This window comes from Bubalus bubalis, chromosome 15 (assembly GCF_019923935.1).
Source record: "Bubalus bubalis isolate 160015118507 breed Murrah chromosome 15, NDDB_SH_1, whole genome shotgun sequence".
Lineage (NCBI taxonomy): Eukaryota > Metazoa > Chordata > Mammalia > Artiodactyla > Bovidae > Bubalus > Bubalus bubalis.
Window position 1 is genome coordinate 58,944,800 of NC_059171.1, and position 21,057 is coordinate 58,965,856.

The following is a 21,057-nucleotide window of genomic DNA, read 5'->3' on the forward strand; positions in this document are numbered from 1 at the left end:
AGTTCCTGGAGCAGAAACTGGGGATCCCAAGCTGGCAGAAAGATTTAAATCATCCCTCAGGACCCTCTCTGCCCTCCCTCCCAACCCTGCTTCCTGGAGAACGTCCCTTCCATTCTCCACAAGGTTCCAGAACTCACAGCCCAATATATCTTTATGTGTTTTTATTAATTCCAGGGACTCAAGATTGGCATGAAATTTATTACAGCAAATTTAAAGCATTGCACAATTTCACTGCAACTTTGAAGAGATTCCCTAGGGATTTTTTTTACTTGAAAATTTAATCAAATAACCCCTTGGTCATCAATCTGCCCGGCCAGTTGATGGGGAGTTGTGTTCACACCTGCAGTGACGTGTACTCCAGACTCGATTCAATTATAAATCTCGGTGACCTCAACTCACCTACAGATGGCACTGAAAGGCATGGAAATGGTTCAGATCTGCATGCTGTCTATAATTACAGTGATGTATCCAGTTCTGCAAAATCAGTGAACAGCTCCTGAAGTTGTTATATATAGCAAAATGGTGCAGAGTTACATGAAAACTGAAATCCTACTTCGTTCAGTCAACAGGGAAAGGCTTGTATCATCTCTGATTTTCATTTGTTTTTTAATCAACTTATAATGGCTATACATGGATGTTTCTCAGAGAAAATTTGACTTAGCTCATTGTCAACTACAAATGGGCACTCGCCATAGGCCCTTGCCTCTACAAGGCTGAAATCATGAACTAGTGCAGCTGCTGACCTTCAACACCTTCTGAAAGGAGTTCAGGGTGGAGCACAGAAATGAGGAACGCTGTGCTCAGGTAGAGGGGAGGAGGGAGAAACTGGCAGGACAGGTCTTCAGGTAGTTTGGTATTTTCAGGAGCTGATTTTATGAGCCCAATTCTTATATCTCCTCGGGTCTAGAAAAGCACTAAAACCCTTCATGGAGACCACTGCTCCTTGTGACTAGCAGAAAGTTTCTGGGAAAATTTGTGCTTGATTGCATGTACTCTCCCTTCACCAAAATCACACACATACTGACCTCCCCCCACTGTCTCTTTGGAGTGGTCTCTCAGAGCTATCTGAGGTGCTGTTTCCCGGGCTGCAGTCCGCATTTTGCCCCCAATAAAACTTAATTCACAGTTCTCACATTGTGCATTTTTTAAAGTTGACATCATCGCCCCTTTTGCTATTGGGAGTTGTGGGGTGGGGGGTGGGTGGTGTTTCTGTTGAAACCTCACTCTCTCCGGAGAACACAGAGCACTGCAATCTCTCTTCCTCCCTGAGGACCCAGCATCCTTCAAGAGACCATCTTATCACAGCCAAAGACTACTCCTTCCAAGCACCCTGGAGATGCCAACCTGCTCCTCTTTGAGCTCCAGCCAGTCCTTCTGTATCTGTTGGAGATGATGTTGGTGGCAGCTTTGCCTCTTGGTGCTTTGTCCTAGAAAAGCTGCCTCTCCTCGTCTCCCTGGGGCTTTCCCATCCTCTCGAAGTCCCAAGACTCTGATGCTAAGAGATCCTTGTATGTGCTTAGTTGCTCAGTTGTGTCCGACTCTTTGCAACCCCATGGACTGTAGCCCACCAGGCTCCTCTGTCCATGGGATTCTCCAGGCAAGAATACTGGAATGGGTTGCCATGTCCTTGGATCTTCCAGACCCTGGGATCAAACCCCAGTCTCCTGCATTGCAGGCAGTTTCTTTACCTTCTGAGCCATCAGGGAAGCCTTTATATGTCTGTACATGTTGCTGCTGCTGCTGCTAAGTCGCTTCAGTTGTGTCCGACTCTGTGCGACCCCATAGACGGAAGCCCACCAGGTTCCCCTGTCCCTGGGATTCTCCAGGCAAGAACACTGGAGTGGGTTGCCATTTCTTTCTCCAATGCATGAAAGTGAAAAGTGAAAGGGAAATCGTTCAGTCATGTCCGACTCTTAGCGACCCCATGGACTACAGCCTACCAGGCTCCTCCATCCATGGGATTTTCCAGGCAAGAGTACTGGAGTGGGGTGCCATTGTCTTCTCCGATGTCTGTACATATATATATGTATGTATATATATATTCTTTCTCAGATTCTTTTCCGTTATGGAAGATGACTTCCTAACCAAAGGACACACATCTTACAGACATAATCTCTCCAGGGGTCTATCTTAACATGCCTTGGTGGTTAGAAGACTACAAAGAGTGTCAATCAAATTAACAACTGAAATGATTTTTTCCATCTATTCATATGCCAAGTATATAGGAAAATACAGGGGGAGGGGAATAAATTTTTGCCATTTATATTCTAGGCAATCTGCTACTTTGGTTATCTGCAGTTTAAATGTGCCAGTTATTTCAGCTGTGTTTCTTTTTTTAATGACATATTTTGAAAAAACATTCAGGTTTATAACCAATATATGTTAATTAATCATTTCAGTTTTTTCCCTTGAGATGTTTTAGACCATAATTGACCTCATTTTTCCTCTTTCAGTCTTTATTCTTAATAAAAGTATAACTTTATGAATAACAATCTGATATTAATATAAGCATGGACTTATTAAACAAGGGAATTTTATGTAAGTGTTAGGGTAAAGTTAAATAACACAATATTAATATATTGCTTTATGGTTTCTAGAACAGACGCTTGGAATTGAGAGATCTCAATTCTGCTGTCTTAGAAGGCTTAAGTTATTTTGTAACTTTTTAAAGTGGCTCTTACTGACTTTTTCATCACTTCCTATTTCTGATAAGATCTCTTTCATACACATTATTATTGGACTGAATATTTAAAAATATTTTATAAACAAAGATTCTAGGCTGAGCTTGTAAGTAAAACCAAGTTACTGAAATTTGATGGCTCAAGCCATTTGGTATTGAAAGGACTTCTGGGGAAGGTGGGGGGAAAGTGCTTTCATTTCATTTTTCTTTCAGTTTTGTATTTGGATGTAAGGTAAGGTATAGCTGATGAAGTAACCAGACCACCTCTGGTTCATTTATGTGACAGGACACTAGATGGCACTGTCTTCCTTGGGAATTGATCAGAATTCTTTTCAAGTGCATTTGTCAGGGATATGTTTCTTTTGTGTTTTCCAGAAATCAGATAAAAAATTCCCTCCACTTGCTGTTCTTAATGAAGTGTTAACTTTGTGAATAAGCATCTATACTTGAAACACAGCGGACTGTCTGAATAATGTAACTGAGTAAATGACGGGTTGGTGGCTCTTTATGGCTTCTGGGAACCATGACTCCTGGAACTAGTTTCCTTTTTCATTGCTGTTGATGCTAATAAACTTTGGAACAGTTTCAGGTTTACATAAGCATCTCAGGGCTAGTGCAGGGGGCTCTCGTGCACTGTGCCTCCAGGTCCCTGTTATTGCTCCCTTGCTTTAGTGAGGCACAATCGTCACACCGATGAAGTGATGTTAACTTACTGTTAGCTGAGGTCCAGACTTCACCCCGTGTCCTTAGTTGTTGCCTCATGTCCTTTTCCTGCCCCAGGACCCCCTCCAGATGACTGCTGGACATGTCGCCACCCTGTCTCCTCGAGCTCCTCATGATGGCCTCGATGGTTGCCAGGTTACTGACTGGGTGAGTGTCTGGTGCTCCTTTGCAGGTCAGGCTGGGTTATGGATTTAGGGGAGGAAGACCACACAGGTGCCAGGCTGCCTCCTCGCCTGCTGTCGGGGTGCACACTGTGCTCAGTCGTGTCCGACTCTGAGACCCCATGGACTGTAGCCCACCAGGCCCACGGGATTTCCCAGGCAAGAATAGTGGAGTGGGTTGCCATTTCCTTTTCCAGTGTGCACACTATTTAAAAAATTAATTTATTTTTAATTGGAGGATAATTGCTTTACAATATTCTGTTGATTTCTGCCATACATCAGCATAAGTCAGCCACAGGTATACGTATGTCCCCTCCCTCTTGAACCTCTTTCCCACCTCCCAACACATCCCACCCCTCTAGGTTGTCACAGAGCACTGCTCCCCGCGTCATACAGCCAATTCCCACTTGCTATCTATTTTACATATGGTAATGTATATTCTTCCGTGCTACTCTCTCGATTCGTAAGTGTCCACAACTCACACTATCGATGTGACCAATCGCTGTGTACATTGACCTTCATTTCCCAGCTGAGGGGTGCTTGTCAGGCTTCCTGTTTCCCCACCGTCAAGGTACTTGTCCCCTCCTTTTCTCTACTTTTCTCCTTGGAAGGAAGTCACTTTGCACAGTGAAAACTTGAGGAGGTGGGTGTGATGATTCACCTCTTGGAAAGTGAAGTATCTATTACATTAATCATCTGGAGTTTTTCTGCATTGGAAAAATTTCTCTTCTCCTCCATTTATTCACTAGTTTATTTATTTATAACAGTGTAGACCCATGAATATTTATTTTACCCTCTGGGTTATAACTCAGTACTACTTTATTTATTTTGTTAGTCACATTTTTCCAGCTTTGGCCCTTGGGGGATCTTTCAGTTGGCTTCTGTGTGCCTTTGACATACTTCCATCAATGTATTTTTTTCTTTTTAAGCAGTTCAGTCTACAAATGGGATTTCACACCATTATTCTGTGAACATGACTCTTTTCCATTACTGGAGTAATATGTTAATAATGAAAACTAAAAGATAGATGAAAGTAGAAAGAAAAAGAAACAGTCCACTTTATTTAAAAAAAAAAGCCTTCGTTACTTTGTCAATTTTTGTTACTATTCGTGTGTTCTCTGAAAGTGTTTCTTTTTTCATTATTATTTTGCATACTTTTTTTTACATTTCCTCTTTAAAAAACAGGTTTACTCATTCTTTGTAAATAATTTCATATCCTGATCATTTCTATTTAACAATACATCATGGATATTTTTCCCATGTTATTACATATATATTACTTGAAATGTCCTCCATCGAATTAACCTTTCCTTTAGAGTTGAATTGGCTCATAAGTATCTTCAGTGTGTAATTCTGGATGCAGAACGACCTTTAACACATAGGAATTGAATAAATTATCTCTCAAAATTATCTGTTTCAACATTTTAGAATTACAGTGATGTGAAATGAGTACATTTGAGCCTACAAGTTCTTTAGGCACTTTCTCCTTATTCAAGTATTTAAGATTGCTAGGAGTTGAGCTAGGTCCCAGGAGAGCAGCCGTATTTTTGAAGCCCTTGATTCATGTTTGGATTTTACAAAATTGGGCAAGCTGTATGAGGGCAGCCTAGGAAAAGGAAGGGGAAGATGTTGTTCAGACTACGCAAATAAGCCAGGGATCAACAGCCAAGAAGCTAAGCAAAATGAATTGCTTAGTAAGAAACAGGCTTTTCATAGAAATGATGTCTAATTCAGAGGCTGGGTGCTGCCCTTCTCAGCACAAATTCTTACTCCTTTACTGAGAAATTATGCAACTGACTTAATTCCACGTAGTTCAAGAAAATACAGGAGGAGATGACTCCATATCCTGGGTGGTATTAGTCACCTTATCCCCTCAGGAGCTCTCCTAAGCGGGCAGAACAATGAGAACTTATATTTTTCCCTAAGATCTCTGCTTAATCACACCACCATGCTATCCAAAATATTCATTAAACAGTTAACAAAGGTGACTGAAAACAGAAACCATCAGAGGCTAGATTCTTACACATTTAACCAGAGATCGTGCATTAAAAGAATGAAATGGAATTTCTGTCATTTTTTGTTTTAAAATTATTTTTCTCTCCAAGGAGAGAGTTCAGCCCTCGTTTTGTATTATGTGGCATAATAACACGGAATTTCTTTCTGGGGTTTCACATTCAGAGGTTAAACCTCACGCACATCACCTATGTGTCTGGCAGGGAATCCTCACTGCCCCACTCATCTCCAATTCTCCCGTGAGGAGCTCGCAAGGTTTTCACTTCATCTTGTCTCAGCTTTGTCCTTGGGGAGCAGGGGGGCCTATTTTCTCATCCATAGCTCTTGTTCCAGAAATTTGTGTATGTGTGAATTCTCTTCTCAGAGGACTTCTTTGTTATACTATTGATTGATAAGAAGAAAAATATTTATTTTTTATTTGATCCTCTGGAGTTGAGGGTTTTCATCTAATTTTTAAGTTTTTCACACTCTCCTTTTCTTTATTTCTTATTACAGACTGAGCAGCTCTCTGGAATATGATTGGGATATTTTTAAAGCTGTTGACAGATGGGGAGCTGTTGTTCAGAGAGCTAAGTGACAAATGACTGTGGATGTGTGTGTGTGGCGGGGGGCATTCGTGTCGGGGTGTCCTTAGAACAAAATGCATTCCAACCAGCCAGCACCCGGCACGGTCCCTGGCACATGGCAAGTGATCCACAACTACCTGTTGATTGAATAAATGAATGAATAGCTGGTATTTTATTGTGATATGATTCCCGAGCTTGAGATTTTGTGGTTGTTGTTCAGTCACTCAGTCATGTCCAGCTCTTTGCGACCCCATGGACTGCAGCACGCCAGGCTTCCCTGTCCTTCACCTGGAGTTTGCTCATGTCCATGGAGTCGATGATGCCATCCAACCATCTTGTCCTCTGTCACCTCCTTCTCCTCTCTTGGAGCCAAGGGTGGTCCCAGAGAGGGATTCCAAGAAGGGAAGATGATGCTCTGTCCCAGAACCAGAAACTCAGGGGTGGGCCAGGAATCTGTGATGAAGAGGCAATTCTGAGGCCTTTAAGATTGACAGTCATGCCCTAACTCTACAGTCTGGGGGGCTCTGTCCTTTGATGTCCACTCCCTTTGGTGTCCTCCTCCCCCCTCGCTTCAGCCTCTCTCTGAAACCCCCTGCAGCCTTCTGTCTGCTGCCAGCACCCTGTCCCTCCTCTAAGCCAATCCTGAAGGTCACTTCTTTACAAAGCCTTTTTGCTGTTTGTCCAGGCCTGTCTTTGTAACCAGCCCCACCACCTCTCCACAGAAAGATCCTCTTCACCTCCCCCCTCCCCCACTTATAATCGTTTTCCTGAACTTGCATGATCATCACTGCCCTTTTCCCCTTAAAGCCGGCCACCTGAGACTGAGTTCAGTGAAGCACTGTAATGAATGACCACTATTAACTACGGGATAATGTTCTTTCAAACTAAATACATTGACAAGAAATTAGGAGTGATGATCCACTTTGGGAAAAAAAATGCCTTACAAAGAAGAATTCAAATCCTTTGACAGGGCAAGTGTTTTAACATCTGTCACCTGTATCCCCTTGCTCACATCAGAGTGACTTCCAGGGCAGTTAGATTTGGGAGTTCACCATCAGTGATCAGAATTGAACGGAACGCCCCCTTGTGGTCTTTTGTGAAAGAGCATCTCCTTTTGTTTGTGGTCTTTGCCTGCTACTGCGCCCATTATCTATTTCAGCAACCACATCACTGGCATCTTTGTGGTCACTAAAACCACTAGACATTTCTTCCCACTTGAACTTCGAAGTCCCAGGCCTCCCTGAAGTGCATTTGATCAGACAGTATTTTAATGACTATATTGCTTCAGGGCTTCCCTGGTGGCTCAGACAGTAAAGAATCCACCTGCCAATATAGGAGACTGGGGTTTGATCCCTGGGTTGGGAAGACCTCTTGGAGGAGGAAAAGGCAACCGACTCCAGTATTCTTGCCTGAGAATTCCATGGACACAGGAGCCTGGTGGGCTACAGTTCATGGGGCCACAAAGGGTTGGACATGACTGAGCAATTAATACACACACGTGTTGTTTCAAAGAGATGCATAAATATTTTGCATCTTGCAACATAGCCGCATTAAATAAGTTTTGAGTAACCACAACCCCCCTGTTGGTCAATTTGAACTGGACACTTCACTAACACTAAAAGATCTCACATACTCTTCAAGTTCTGTGGTCCGTCGCCTTAGCCCCGGAAGTCCAAAATACCCCAAACCAGGCATATTTAAAGAACTCATTTGGTGGTAAAACCTGATCTGAAGCTATGTATAGATTATATTCACTCCACTTCCTATGAACTCAGGTATTTTTCCTACAGAAATGTTTTATTTGTTTAGTGGTTTCTTCTCCAGTGTTCACCGAGAGAAATCCACCAAATATTCAGTATATTTATTGTATTAAGTGAAGTCACTAAATCGTGTCCAATTCTTTACGACCCCATGGACAATAGCCAACCAGGCTCCTCTATCCATGGGATTTTCCAGGCAAGAAAACCGGAGTGGGTTGCCATTTCCTTCTCCAATTTATTGTATTAGCCTTTCAAATAAAAACAAAAACAAAAAAAGCAAACCTTAAATCAGAAACACATCTGACCCTGAGGTTAGCAGATGAGGGCTTAAGAACTTGTCTGAGCCCCAGCATAAAGTGTAATTTTAAAAATTCACGGATTGTTTTGTTTTGTGACATGGTATTGACTTTCAGTGCTGTAAATAAAGCTACCTTTGATTCTAGAAGCTCTGTATTAACAGGGCACAATGACCAATCCAGATTATATCTGAAAAATCTTATCAGTGGCCTAGAGATGGAGGCCCAAGCCTGCCCCTATCATTTCCAGATTTAAGGGAATATTCGAGATCACTTGGTGACCATCTTGGGGACCCTGTGACATTTTTGGCGCTTGCTCCTACTCCAAGTATTTAGATTCATAAGAATACAGGAAATTAAACTGGAAGTCTTCCCTCTTACACATCTCTCAGATTAGGACTTTCTGGGATAAATTTTCATCAGTTTAATACAACATCAATGTCATGAAATGGAACACAAATGTTATCAAAGCAATTCATTCAAAAGCGTAGTTTCCATAAGTTGTCTTTTTAAAAAGAGTGAATGGTGAGTTAAATACTTGCATGACTTTTCTCCCCAAATTAAAATTTTTAGAAGAATTTTTTTCTCACATCTGTCTGGACTTCAAGTGGGGCATCTTGTAAGTAGTTCCTTTGCCTGCTTAGAACATCTAACCGAGTCACGAAGATGCCACTGTAAAGGAATTTCACTTGTTTTATTTTGCAAGAAAATATGAAGAGAAACCACTCTATTCCTTTTGTGGCCCTGAATGCAACTGATTTCTCAGCTGTGAATCAGCGATCCTAGCGTCCAGGTATTCCAGAGTGACTGTGTGAGTTCAAGGTGATCTTTTTTTTAAAGTGCCAAAGCACTGAATGGAGAGAATGGTGGGTATATGGGTATCTTTGTGTATCTATAGTCATTATTGCCATCAGGAAGAAAGGCAAGGCACCTCCAGTTCATCAGAAAACTTCACATAGTCAAAGCGTAGAGATAGAGAACTGATATCTCATTCAACCAGTAGTAGAAATGCAGATACAGAATGGGGGAAAAGGTGGGTGTTGTGAGAGATGCTCTGATGGGAATTAAGCGCGGCCATGGAAAGTGGTTTTAAAATCATAAGGGTCGGGGGCTGACCCATAGGATGAGCAATTGTTTTAATACAGTTGAATTTATTAGATGCTGGTGCTTTGCTTCCTTTTAGCTGCAACTTCCTCGGCTATAGTTTGTTTGAGCAAAAGGAAAGCCTTCAGCACAGGCTGATGGGAAATGAGCTCACATTTAACTTCAGTGCCCTTGATCTGTCGTGTTGTGTAAGCAAACAAATATGGCCCCTCCTCTAATCGACCCTCTTCTATGCTCCTGGGTGTAGTGTGTACCCTTCTGTGGTGTACTGTGTCCCCTAAAGGCAGACCCAGACATGCTTTACTGGTGGGATTCTGACAGCACCCTGAGAAGCCTTCTGGAGGGCCTATGGAGGCACCAAGTGTCCCCTCCTCCCAGGGACACATGTCAGGGCTACGAACTCTACTTTAGGTTCAGCGAGCTTCCTGTTCGTAAGAAAGGAAAAAGCCACACTTCCTCCTCCTTCTTCCTCCTCTACGCCTACAGCCACCTTTGGGAAGGCAAGCCATCTAGAGAAAGAGGTCTTTTGAGCAGATCACTTTGTAGTACAGGTCAAAGCTGGGGCTGGCTCTTGAACCTGGGCATGCATTGTACTCACCTTAGATTCCTGGGAAGCTTTTAAGTTCACTGACATCTCTGTATCTCCCTCACCCAGTGCAGAACAATAGAGTCAGGATCTTGGGGGTGGAAGTGGAATGGGCATTCTGTTTTTCAAATTCTCAATAATGACCTGGGACATGAAGATGTAACCAGCCTGCACGTCTCTGTGGACCCCGAGATTAAACACGTACCTGCCCAGCCCCTGGTTCTGCCAGTCAGGAACCCTAACAGTGTGTGTTGTCTGCTGAGCACCACCTAGTTGGTCGCAGGTTGAGAACAAGCGAGGAAGCCCAGGTGACAGCAGAGATGCTGAAGGCAAAGGAATTCAGACTTGAGCTGGGGGTGGGGTGAAGGGTGGGGGGACAGTTGAATGTAAAACTGCCAGAGGAAGCAGAATGGAGAAAAACAAGGTGATGGTGAATTTAGTCATTTCCTAGAGATGTTGTTTTGCTTTGGGGATTCCTCATACTCTCTCTTGATGCTGGGTCATGTGTGAGCTTCTGAAACGGAGTGTGAACAGGTGTGTGTATGTCAAAAAATGCAGCGTGGTGAGTCACGTCACTAGCTGTGCAGACATTAGATGGTGATAATAGTTCACCTTTGTGAAGGTGGCTCTTAGGACTTGAGAATTTTAGAATACTTTACAATGGACCTTTAATAAACATTATATGGGAAAGGAAGTTAAAATTTAGGGGAAAGCAGAATATTTCGTCCATTTCTCCAGGCACCCAACACCTAGGCAACACATACAAAGTGAAATTGTAATGGTGCTTGATAGATAAGCCCGATTTCCCTTCTGGCTCAGTGGTAAAGAATCCACCTGCCAGTGCAGGAGATACAGGAGATGCAGGTTTGATCCCTGGGTTGGGAAGATACCCTGCAGGAGGAAACGGCAACCCAGTCCAGTATTCTTGCCTGGAGAATCCCATGGACAGAGGAGCCTGGTGGGCTGTAGTCCATGTGGTCGCAAAGAGTCAGATAGGACTGAGCTACTGAGCACGCATGCATACACTTTACTAAGCCTATTTGAAAACAAATCCTGTTGGGCCCCCTGACAGGGATGATGGGTGTCCAGGCCACCAACTCCTCGGTTCTCCAATCTGAAAACACTCAAAGGATGGAGGCAGAACTTGTACACAATTTTCAATTGATGTAACCAATGGAATCACCTCCCAATCCCCAATCCCCCACCAACTGGTACCCATTCTTATATTGACGACACTTGGAAATGTTAAATACCAGTGGAAAACTTGAGATGTTATGGGCCCAGGTGTATTAAAATAAGATCAAAAATAGAAATATTAGGTATATACACAAACAGCATAGGTGAAATGTGATATGACATAGCGTTTTCCATTCAAGCTACAGTAGAAAAATTTAACAAACACAACCTCTATCTAATTGCTCCAGTGACTCAGAAAAGCCTCCTCACTCATTTAGTTTCCAGCATAGCCTCATATAAATAGACTCACACAGACCACACACAATTTAGAAAAGATTGCTGAATCACAAAAATAGCCCCCGAATACGGCATTTTTACTTTCTAGAGTACAACTAAAATGAATACTTGATCAATAAAATAATGTTCAGAATCATTTGAAGCAGTAAAGAAAGCTCTGATGTTTTGTAAGGCCCTAGAAGGTTCCGCAGAGATTAGAATCATCTTGTTCGTCCAAACTACAAGGTCCAAAGAAGTCTGGATAGAGGAAATTGTGGAATTGAAAAGCTGGACTGTTAAAAAAAACATTCCTTCTATTGGCAGAGAAGTTCCTGAAGCTCCCTTCCAGGGGAGCTGGGCAAACCTGGGTGGCTGGGGAATCCGCGTCGCTTAACACAGTGGCCCTGCCTGCTTGCTGATGACACTTTCAAGGAAAGAGATTCCTCTGCCCAGCTGGGGTTCTGAGTGATCTCCGTGGAAGGAAGTGATCTCCAGTCCAGATTTCAGGGGGTGGGAGGTCACAGAAATCTGGGAAGGACATGGAAGCATCTGACTTCACCTGCAAAATCTAACAGGTTGGATTAGTAGATTTTTTTTTTTAACAAATAAGCTCAAGCACAGAGAACATACAAGGAAGTGCAATGGAGACATCTGGTTATCTCTGTTGTGCTCCTGTCTGCGATTCACTGAAATGGCCTCCGAACCTCTGAGTCACATGCCCCCTTGTAAACAAGAGGCCGATGTGGGTGCACTTTGGTGGGATAGGTGTTTTCTTCTCAGAAATCCATGTCCAGGTGTTGGACTCGCAGAGCCAGTGTGCCCGCTGGGTGCAGGCTGGTGGGCATATCGCCCTTGAGAGGAGAATCCTTTCCCATGGAAGAAGTCCTTCCTGAGTTTTAGCCTTGTGTGAAGGAAGCAAGGATAGCCGGGGAAGCCAGCCCAGGAAATAACTAGTGACCGGGGATTGTTGTTTTTCCCTTTGGAGGGAGGCGGCGGTCCTGTGCGTGGCTCGAGCCCCCAGCACTAAGGCTGCTGCTGGTACTGGCCCTCGGTGGCCGTGTAGAAGTCGTCCAGCACGCTCTGTAGGTAGTCAAACGTTGGTCTCTCCTCTGCCTTTTCCTTCCAGCACATCTTCATGATGTCGTAGAGCTCATCTGGGCAGTTCTCCATGCGGGGCATCCTGTAGCCCTGCGACAGGGCGGTCATCACGTCCGCGTTAGTTCTCCCTGGAGGCGAAAAACCCACAGGTACTGTTTAGAAGCCCGACTGAGGGTCATGCGATGCAGTGGTACCCACCTCCTTCATCCCTGGTTGGAGTAAGTGGCAGATGATGGGGTGGCCTAAACTGTGTTCCCACAGTCTCCGCTATCCTGGAGACCTATACTGAAGACCTAGCCCCAAGGACCTCAGAATGGGACTGCGTTTAGACATAAGCTCTCTAAAGAGGTGACCAAGCCTTTAGGGTGGGCCTAAGCCCCGTCTGACTGGTGTTTTTATAAGAAGAGGAGATTAGAACATGCAGATGCAGGAGAAAGCCAGAGAGAAGCAAATGGAGATGTTGTCTCAAGAGCCAAGGATGAGCCTTGGAGAAAGCAATCCTGTCAACACCTTGATCTTGGACTCCCGGCCTGAAGAACTATGAGAAAATACTTTTCTGTTGTATGAGCGATTCAGTTTGTGGTATTTTGTTACAGAAGCTCTCAAAACTGTTAGAGGGGCTACAGACATTTCTGTAAGCAATGCAATCATATAAAGGAGGTTAGTACAAAGAGGATCTAGGCAGCGTTCAGCTGCCAAAGTACAAATCGGTGAATGCGATAAGCAGAAGGCAGAGCGAGTTCTCTTCAACGACAAAAGGATGTTGGACCTGACTGACCTTGTGAATAAACAAGCCCGATTCTAACATTTCATCTCGCCCTCTTTTGCACTAATTTTTATCCCCAGCTTCTACCAGTAATTAAAAAAAAAAAATCATTTTCTCACCCATTATCTCCCAATACTTTTTCAAAATCAGCTTTTCATTGCAAGTTTACTTAAAGAAGTCAGGATCCTTAAGTGAGCTAGACCAACTGTTTCATTTCCACTCCTCAAATTGTCCTCAGGACAAGTGGCAGAGCTCGGCGGGCTCCGGCGAGGGAACCAGCGTGCCTGCTATGTCACTTCAGTGTCCGACTCTTTGCGACTCCATGGACTGCAGCCCGCCAGGCTCCTCTGTTGGTGGGATTCTCCAGAATACTGGAGTGGGTTGCCATTTCCTTCTCCATGGGATCTTCCTGACTTAGGGATCCATCCCGTGTCTCTTAAACATCTCTTGCATTGGCAGATGGGTTCTTTACCACTAGCTCCACCTGGGACGCCCAGGGCACCCACTATTCCTGCCGGGCTCTGCAGGATTGCTGACTGTGGAGGATGGCTTTTACTATAATCACTTGTCTCAGGTTAGCTCAGACACTGAACTGTCCTTCTTTGACACTGAGAAGATCTTTAAGGGGAAAAAAAAGGTCATTTTAATAATATTTTTCTCCATCATTAAAATGGGATAATAAAACATGCTCATTCAGCCATTTTAGCAGGCTTCCCTGGTGGCTCAGTGGTGAAGAATCCACCTGCAATATAGGAGACCTGGGTTTGATGTCTTGGTCGGGAAGATCCCCTGGAGAAGGGAATGGCAACGCACTGCAGTATTTTTGCTTGGAGTACCCATGGACAGAGGAGCCTGGCGGGCTACAGTCCATGGGGTCACAAAGAGTTGGACACGACTGAGTGAATAAACAACAACAACATCAACAACAAGGGGCTGGAGGGGGGCAGGCGGGTCAGCGAGGTAGGGTCTAATGGGTACAGTATCAATTTGGGAAGACGAAGACGTTCCGGAGATGAATGATGGTGCTAAGTCCAGCAGGTGAGGGCGAGGTGGCCAGTGTTCCGTAGGAGCCAGTGATGTGGCTCTGGGCCACAGTCTCCTTCCCCGAGCCCCAGAGCCTCGTCCACACATCACTGTGGAGCGTGCAGTACCTACCACACAACACTTGTGAGGTTGTATGTTTATTGATCAGGTGTCATATATAGGCAAAGTATATAATCCTTCTCTATAGGTTGTATATTATAGATAGATATCTGGGCTGATTCAGAAATACCGTCCCCATTTTGCGGTGTCTAGAGCAGAGCAGCCATCAGAATATGAAATCTGGCACCGGAGGGTTTCACGGGACCGTCAGCCCACTGTGTAGGCCCCACCCAAAGGCCTCCCCCTCCCACCAGCCCTCCAGGCCCGACGGCAGCAAAGGTGACTAGGAGCCTGGAGGCCACATCACTGCTCTGCCCCAAAGTCTCCCGTCTCTTGCAAAGTCAGAGGTGAAGCCCCTGGGCAGCCTCTGAGGCTCACATCTGCTCCACGTCATCCCTACACCTCCTGCCCCTGCTCGGGACCCTGTGCTCTGGCTATTTCCCCCATGGGACACCCAGCCCCGGACAGCCCCTGGGGCTCTCTGTCAAGTCACTGAGTCCCTGCTGCTTTTAGAACCTGCGACCCATCCCCCCAACCCAATCCCTAAACATCACACCCTCCCCCAACAGCATACTTCCCATCCTACATACGGTCCTTATTATCAGTGATTATTATAAATGATTGTAATCAATACTCAACTATTAGCTCTCAAGGGACGAGCTGGGACTGCTCCATCCGGCACCTTGGGAATGCTTAGCACCCTCAGATTTTTGAATGAGGGAACGATTTAAAGATCTACTTTTAAACTGGCCATATCCATTGATTTTGTGAAAAGCCCATTAACAAGAAAGAGAAGGCTTTAGGGAAAAGTCCCTCTGCTTCCATGTTCCTGGAAAAGGGAGGGCTGGTAGAATATGGCTGGGAAGATGTTAGGAATCTGGAAATACTGAATGACGTCCCCACAGCCAGTAAGTTGAGGATCTGAGGAATCATTTGTTTGCAGACAGAGGTGGTTGTCTCTTGAAGTGGCAGAGACTCCAAAGTACATTATACAAATCTCTGTTTCAGAACTGACCAAGAATCATACAGCATCATTTCTATGTCCGTTTCCTCCACCATCCGGTGCGAGGCTTGGAAGGAGCCCTGTGTCTAGACCTCCAATCCTGTTGCTTCAGCAATATCTGTGACCGCGCCAGGCACATTCTAGGCTGTTAGTGGTGGAATTCATTAGTGGAGCGAAAGATACGCATTCAGACAAGAAGGCGGAGAAGAGTCTAAGCATATTTTACAACACCTTCCACTAAAGACAAAGTTCTCACACCCTTGTCTTTCCTCTGGATATTTGTTCATCTTTTTTATGTCTCATACCACCTGGCTTTTTTCTCATATATATCCCGCAAATGGAAATAGGTAAGTAAGCAGTACCTGGGTAGGGAATTTTCCCATAGGTGACAATTTCATACAGGAGAATTCCAAAGGACCACACGTCAGACTTGATGGTGAAACATCCGAAGTTGATTGCTTCTGGAGCTGTCCACTTAATGGGGAACTTAGCACCTAGGGGAGAAGACACAGGGGCTTTACTTGGGTCTCTGAGCTGAAACAAAAAAGTCACAGGCATGTGACTCTCACACTTTCCTTCTTTGAGGGGGAAGGTTTTGATGATTTATTTTGAGTGGGTAACACATGCATATCCCAGGTGGCTCAGTGATAAAGAACCCGCCTGTCAATGCAGGAGACCCAGGTTCAATCCCTGGGTCAAAAAGATCCCCTGGAGAAGGAAATGGCAACCCACTCCAATATTCTTGCCTGGGAAATCCCATGGATAAGAGGAGCCTAGCGGGCTACAGTCCATGGGATCGCAGAGTCAGACATGACTGAAGCTACTGAGCACACACACACACACACACACACAGAGGCTTGTCAAATTCTACAAAACCAATGTAATAAATTGATCTCCTGGGTCTGAATCCTGGCTCTCCCACTTGCTATGTGGCTTCAGAAGCTTCTGAGCCTCTCCTTTTTCCTCATATACAAGATGGAAGCAATATACTACTTATCATATAGGGTTATTGTAGAGATAAATGAGATAATGTATGAAAAGCACTTAGAACAGCAGCTGCCTCACTGAAAAGCTCACTACCTTTTAGATTGCTGCTGTTGTTCAGTTGCTCAGTTGTGTCTGGCTATCTGCGACCCCATGGACTGCAGCACACCAGGCTTCCCTGTCCTTCACTACCTCCCAGAGTTTGCTCAAACTCATGTCCATTGAATAGGTGATGCTATCTCACCATCTCCTCCTCTGTCACTCCCTTCTCCTCCTGCCCTCGATCTTTCTCAGCATTAGGGTCTTTTCCTTTTACCCACTTCTCCTCAAACGGTTTTCCTTGACCTGCCATTTTGCTGAAGGTGATTAAGGCCAAAGATAAATTATAGTCCACCAAAGAGTACCGAAACTTGAGGCAGGAGAACCACATTAAGCATGACAAATGCAAGAGATGTTTCACAAATCAAAGCAATGTTTTCAGTCTGCCTGTCACATCTATGAATTCTGTGGGCACCTTCCAGAAATAAAACACATGTTGTTAAATTAATCTTTAACAAGTCTTAGGAATGTCAAGGAAGTGCTTGACTCTTTCAGAAGAGAAAGCACTGCAAAAAAATCCCCAAAACTACTCACTGAACTTTCAGGAATGAGACTGTCGGAGTCCTCAGATCACAAGCAACACAGAACAGTCTCCAACAGGAGACGCCAGCGCAGCACCGGGAGGGCCGGCCTCGGAGCGCCAGGCCCGGGACTCGGGGATTTACGCTGCTCTGGGTGTTCTTTGGTTTCCACGTGTAATATGGAACGTGGGGAAATAAAGGAGTGTGTTTTTGTAGTGTTACATTTACTTCTGTGTGTGTGTGATAATTTCCATGTTTTAATTTGTATTGGGTTGGCCAGAAGGTTCGTTCGGGTTTTTCCACAAGCTGCAATGGAGAAACCTGAACGAAATTTTTGGGCAACCCGACAGTTAAAAGGCCAGAATACAGCCTTGAATAGTATAGTATAGAATTATTGTTACAAATATTTTTTCTACAGTGAAGCAAAGTGTACCTCATTGGGTGAAAAGCTCTGACATGTAATATGAACAAAGAATTATGATTCTGCCAAGCCTCTTCTTGTTTTGCCTCGCCTAATTGAAATACAAATGACAGCATTTTTAAATTTTATAAAAGTACCATAGAGAGATAATCGAAAGAGTAATTTTTTAAAAAGAAAACAATTAGGATATACCACAAGCTGCAACTATGGTACATTTTGAATATTGTACCAAATGAATTCTTTTTTTTTTTTTTTTGATGCCTATTGTAATCGCTTTGTTAAAAATAGGCAAAAGCAAAACAAAACTAAACAATAACCAAACACCTAAAGATAGCTCTGGGAACATACCTTCTCTGGCTGTGTACTCGTTATCTTCAATCACTCGAGCAAGACCAAAGTCTGCGATTTTGCACATGAGAGACTCGGACACTAACACATTAGCGGCTCGTAGGTCCCTGTGGATGTAGTTTTTCCTCTCGATGTATGCCATTCCCTCGGCGATCTGGAAACAGAACAAGGCTTTCCTTTAGACGTTCTACTTAGGCCCAGAGAGGAAGATCAGAAAGCTTCTGAGTTCTTGTAGATATTCTGATGGTTCAAGTTTTTCAAACAGAGGGTAAATTACAATCGCCCCCTTGAGTCCTCTCTAAAATAACCGCTCCTCCAAATCTCCAATGATGACAATCAGTCTCAACATGATTGTTTAAGTTGTCTCAACCTTTCTGAATGTGTGGAGGCCCTTTTGAAGACTCTGTAGATACAAGGACATCATTGTCCCAGCTTTTCAGAAGTGAAAACAGAGCCGGGGGAGTGATGTACTAACAGACCCAAGAGCAGGCTGTACCTGTCACCACATATTCATGCAAGAAAAGATGATTCTAGATTCCATTAGCCAGAGTAGTCTCTGATTTCTTCCTGCTGTTGTGAAATAGAGAAACAGAGCTGGATTTACTGGTGTCCCTGTCACCACATCCCTGCTGTACAGTTAGTCAACTGCCCACAGGACCCAGGCTCCAAGCTCTCTCTGCACAGTTCCTCCAGGATGAGCAGAAAGAGTCACCCAGACACAAAGCTGATGGATGGCAGGAGAGAAGCAATGAGCCAAAGATAAAACAGGGGAGGTGAAACCGCTACACAGCAATTACTGGAAAATCGAGTTAAGGAATTAAAATAGAGTTATTTAGGAAAACATTACCAAATTATTAAGATAAGAATCAAGAAGTAAGAAAGGAAGGGAGTAAGGGAGGGATGGAGGGAGGGAAAGGAAGGAAAGAGAGAGGGATGAATGAAGGAAGGGAGGGCGGGAGGAAGGGAAGGATGAAGGAGCTGTGTCTGGTGAGCAGTTAGAGGGAAAACTAATTAGGATTACTTCACACAGGAATGAGTGTATTCTGCAAATCCTACCTTGAATTCCAGGCAGCTCAGGGTGGCAGACCTGACTCCTTCCTAACTCCATCCTCAACAGCATCCTCCTTATCACTCATCAAAGGCCAGTTCAGCCAGGCGTTGCGGCTCAGCAAAGGCTTAGCTCCTTACTACATGCAATGCTTCTCCTGACTCCAATGACTACAGACTGGGACCATAGACTCCAAAGACTGGATTGGGAACCAGGAAGAGCCGAGGTTTGCTGTGATTCCAAAGCAAGCTGGACACCACATCAGGGACACTCCAGACATGGTTCCAGGATGTGGCCCACCACCCCGAGCAGCCCGGGGGACACAGGCTGATCTCTAACCTGGTGCACCAAGGACTCATGTTTCTCTCATTCTCGGTGACGGGTCTGAATGCTCAGCTCATGAAAAGCAACCTGGGAACTTGTTGGTAAGGCTCTTCTTACACACTCACCGAGTTCTGCATTTACACAGACCTGAATGCATTTTTAAAAAACATGATTCTCTGACATAACAACAGACTTGCAGCAAGTCCCACTTATTCTGGCTTTCTTTTTCATCTTAGGGTTTGGTAAGGAGCTCATATTGCAAATAATAATAACAGCGCTCACTGAGATGAACATTCGAAACATTAGCATTCGCCAAGTGGAATAAACAATGGATATGAGAGCATAACAAAAGCTTTTGGATAGGACTTGTTCTGAGGTCACAAAAGACTACAATTCTCTTTTTATATAAAATGTACTATTTCCCTGGTCTGTATGCATTGGTCTTTCTGGGTTTCTTTCTTTCTTTTAAACCTTAATCTTTTTTTTGTTTGTTTGTTTGGTTGTTGTATTTACTTTGACTAAAGTAAAACCAGCGCTATTTCTCTATTTCGCAACACCAGGAAATCAGAGACCACTCTGGCTAATGCAATCCAGGATCAACTTTCCTTGCGTGAATATGTTCTCCCTCCTCTGGGCCACTTAGCCTACCAGCTGTCAGCATGGAAGAAAGAGCTGTTGCATAAATACATCACCCCCAGGCTCAGCCATCCTCCGGGACCCAAAGAGGGGGGGCGGTGCTCACCCTCCACTTTCTTTTTAATTAAATTATAGTTCATTTACAAAGTTCCAGTCGTAATGTACCACAAAGTGACTCAGTTATACCTGTATATTGGGTTGGCCAAAAAGTTCATTCCGGTTTGTCATAAGATCTTATGGAAAAATTGAATGAACTTTTTGGCCAACCCAATACATGCGTATTCTTTTTCAGATTCTTACCATTATAGGTAATTACAAGATATTGAATATAGTTTCCTGCACTCTACAGCAGGTCCTTGGTGTTTATCTATTTTATATATAGTAGCAAGGATCTGGGGCTTCCCAGGTGGCTCAGTGGGTACAAAATCTGCCTGCAATGCAGGAAATGGGGAGACGCAGGTTTGATCCCTGGGTTGGGAAGATTCCCTGGAGGAGAGCATGGCAACCCACTCCAGTATTCTTGCCTGGAGAATCCCATGGACAGAGGAGCCTGGTGGGCTATAGTCCATAAGGTCGTGAAGAGTCAGACATGACTGAAGTGACTTAATATGCATGGATGCATGCACACAGCATGTATCTGTTAATCCCACCAGCTTGGGAAAGGTGAATTGTGAAGGAGTTAGGCGGAGTTGCTCAGGTCTGATGAGGACAGAATCTGATTCAGGAAGATTCCTTTGCACCCAGAGGTATTTTACATAGATGATGATGATAATAATAAGGTGGCTGACTGACAGGTAGATAGATAGATATATAGAGAGATGGTAATAACCATCACTTCTCCCAGCACTAAAGGGGCGCTTTTTATGCACCAGACACTGTTTTACCTTCATTAAACCTACTTCACATTTCATCTGAAAACAATCTATCAGGAAAGTTTTATTTCAATTATACACATGTGAATGAGACTTAAAGAGGCACAGGAACCTCCTGAAAGTCACAGAGGGAGGGAGAGAGCCAGGACTGACACCCAGGAGGGCTGACCTCCAGGTCACATCCCAGAATGTCCCATCAGCAACAGAGCTCACAATTTGATGCTTCTGGAACTCAAATTTTTCATCAAGAGGAAACTATTCTGCTGAGAAGAGAAAAGAATGCTTTTGACATTTCCTCTTAGAATTCATTGTTGATAAGCTCAAATTTCACAGCTCAGAAACGCTATCACAAACCCTCCCCAGGCAGAGTTCAGGAAGGACATACAAGCTCGGACATGCATGGGTTGTCTTAGTCTGGAACAGTGCTTCTCAGCCTTTTTTCATTATCACCCT

At 44.1% G+C, this 21,057-nt stretch overlaps 1 protein-coding gene across 4 annotated transcripts in view; it reads right to left on the bottom strand.

Annotated features, from left to right (window-relative positions):
- Positions 1-11,153: 11,153 nt before the first annotated feature.
- The window catches only part of LYN (LYN proto-oncogene, Src family tyrosine kinase), a 109,914-nt gene continuing 100,010 nt past the window's right edge, over positions 11,154-21,057 (bottom strand). For all 4 annotated transcript variants that reach the window (XM_025265390.3, XM_006041504.4, XM_006041503.4 and 1 more), the window contains exons 11-13: positions 17,725-17,878; positions 15,714-15,845; positions 11,154-12,567 (exon numbers count right to left, since the gene is read on the bottom strand). In XM_025265390.3, coding sequence (XP_025121175.1) covers positions 12,365-12,567; positions 15,714-15,845; positions 17,725-17,878 — 489 coding nt within the window. In that variant the 3' untranslated portion in view covers positions 11,154-12,364. The remainder of the gene's footprint in view (positions 12,568-15,713; positions 15,846-17,724; positions 17,879-21,057) is intronic.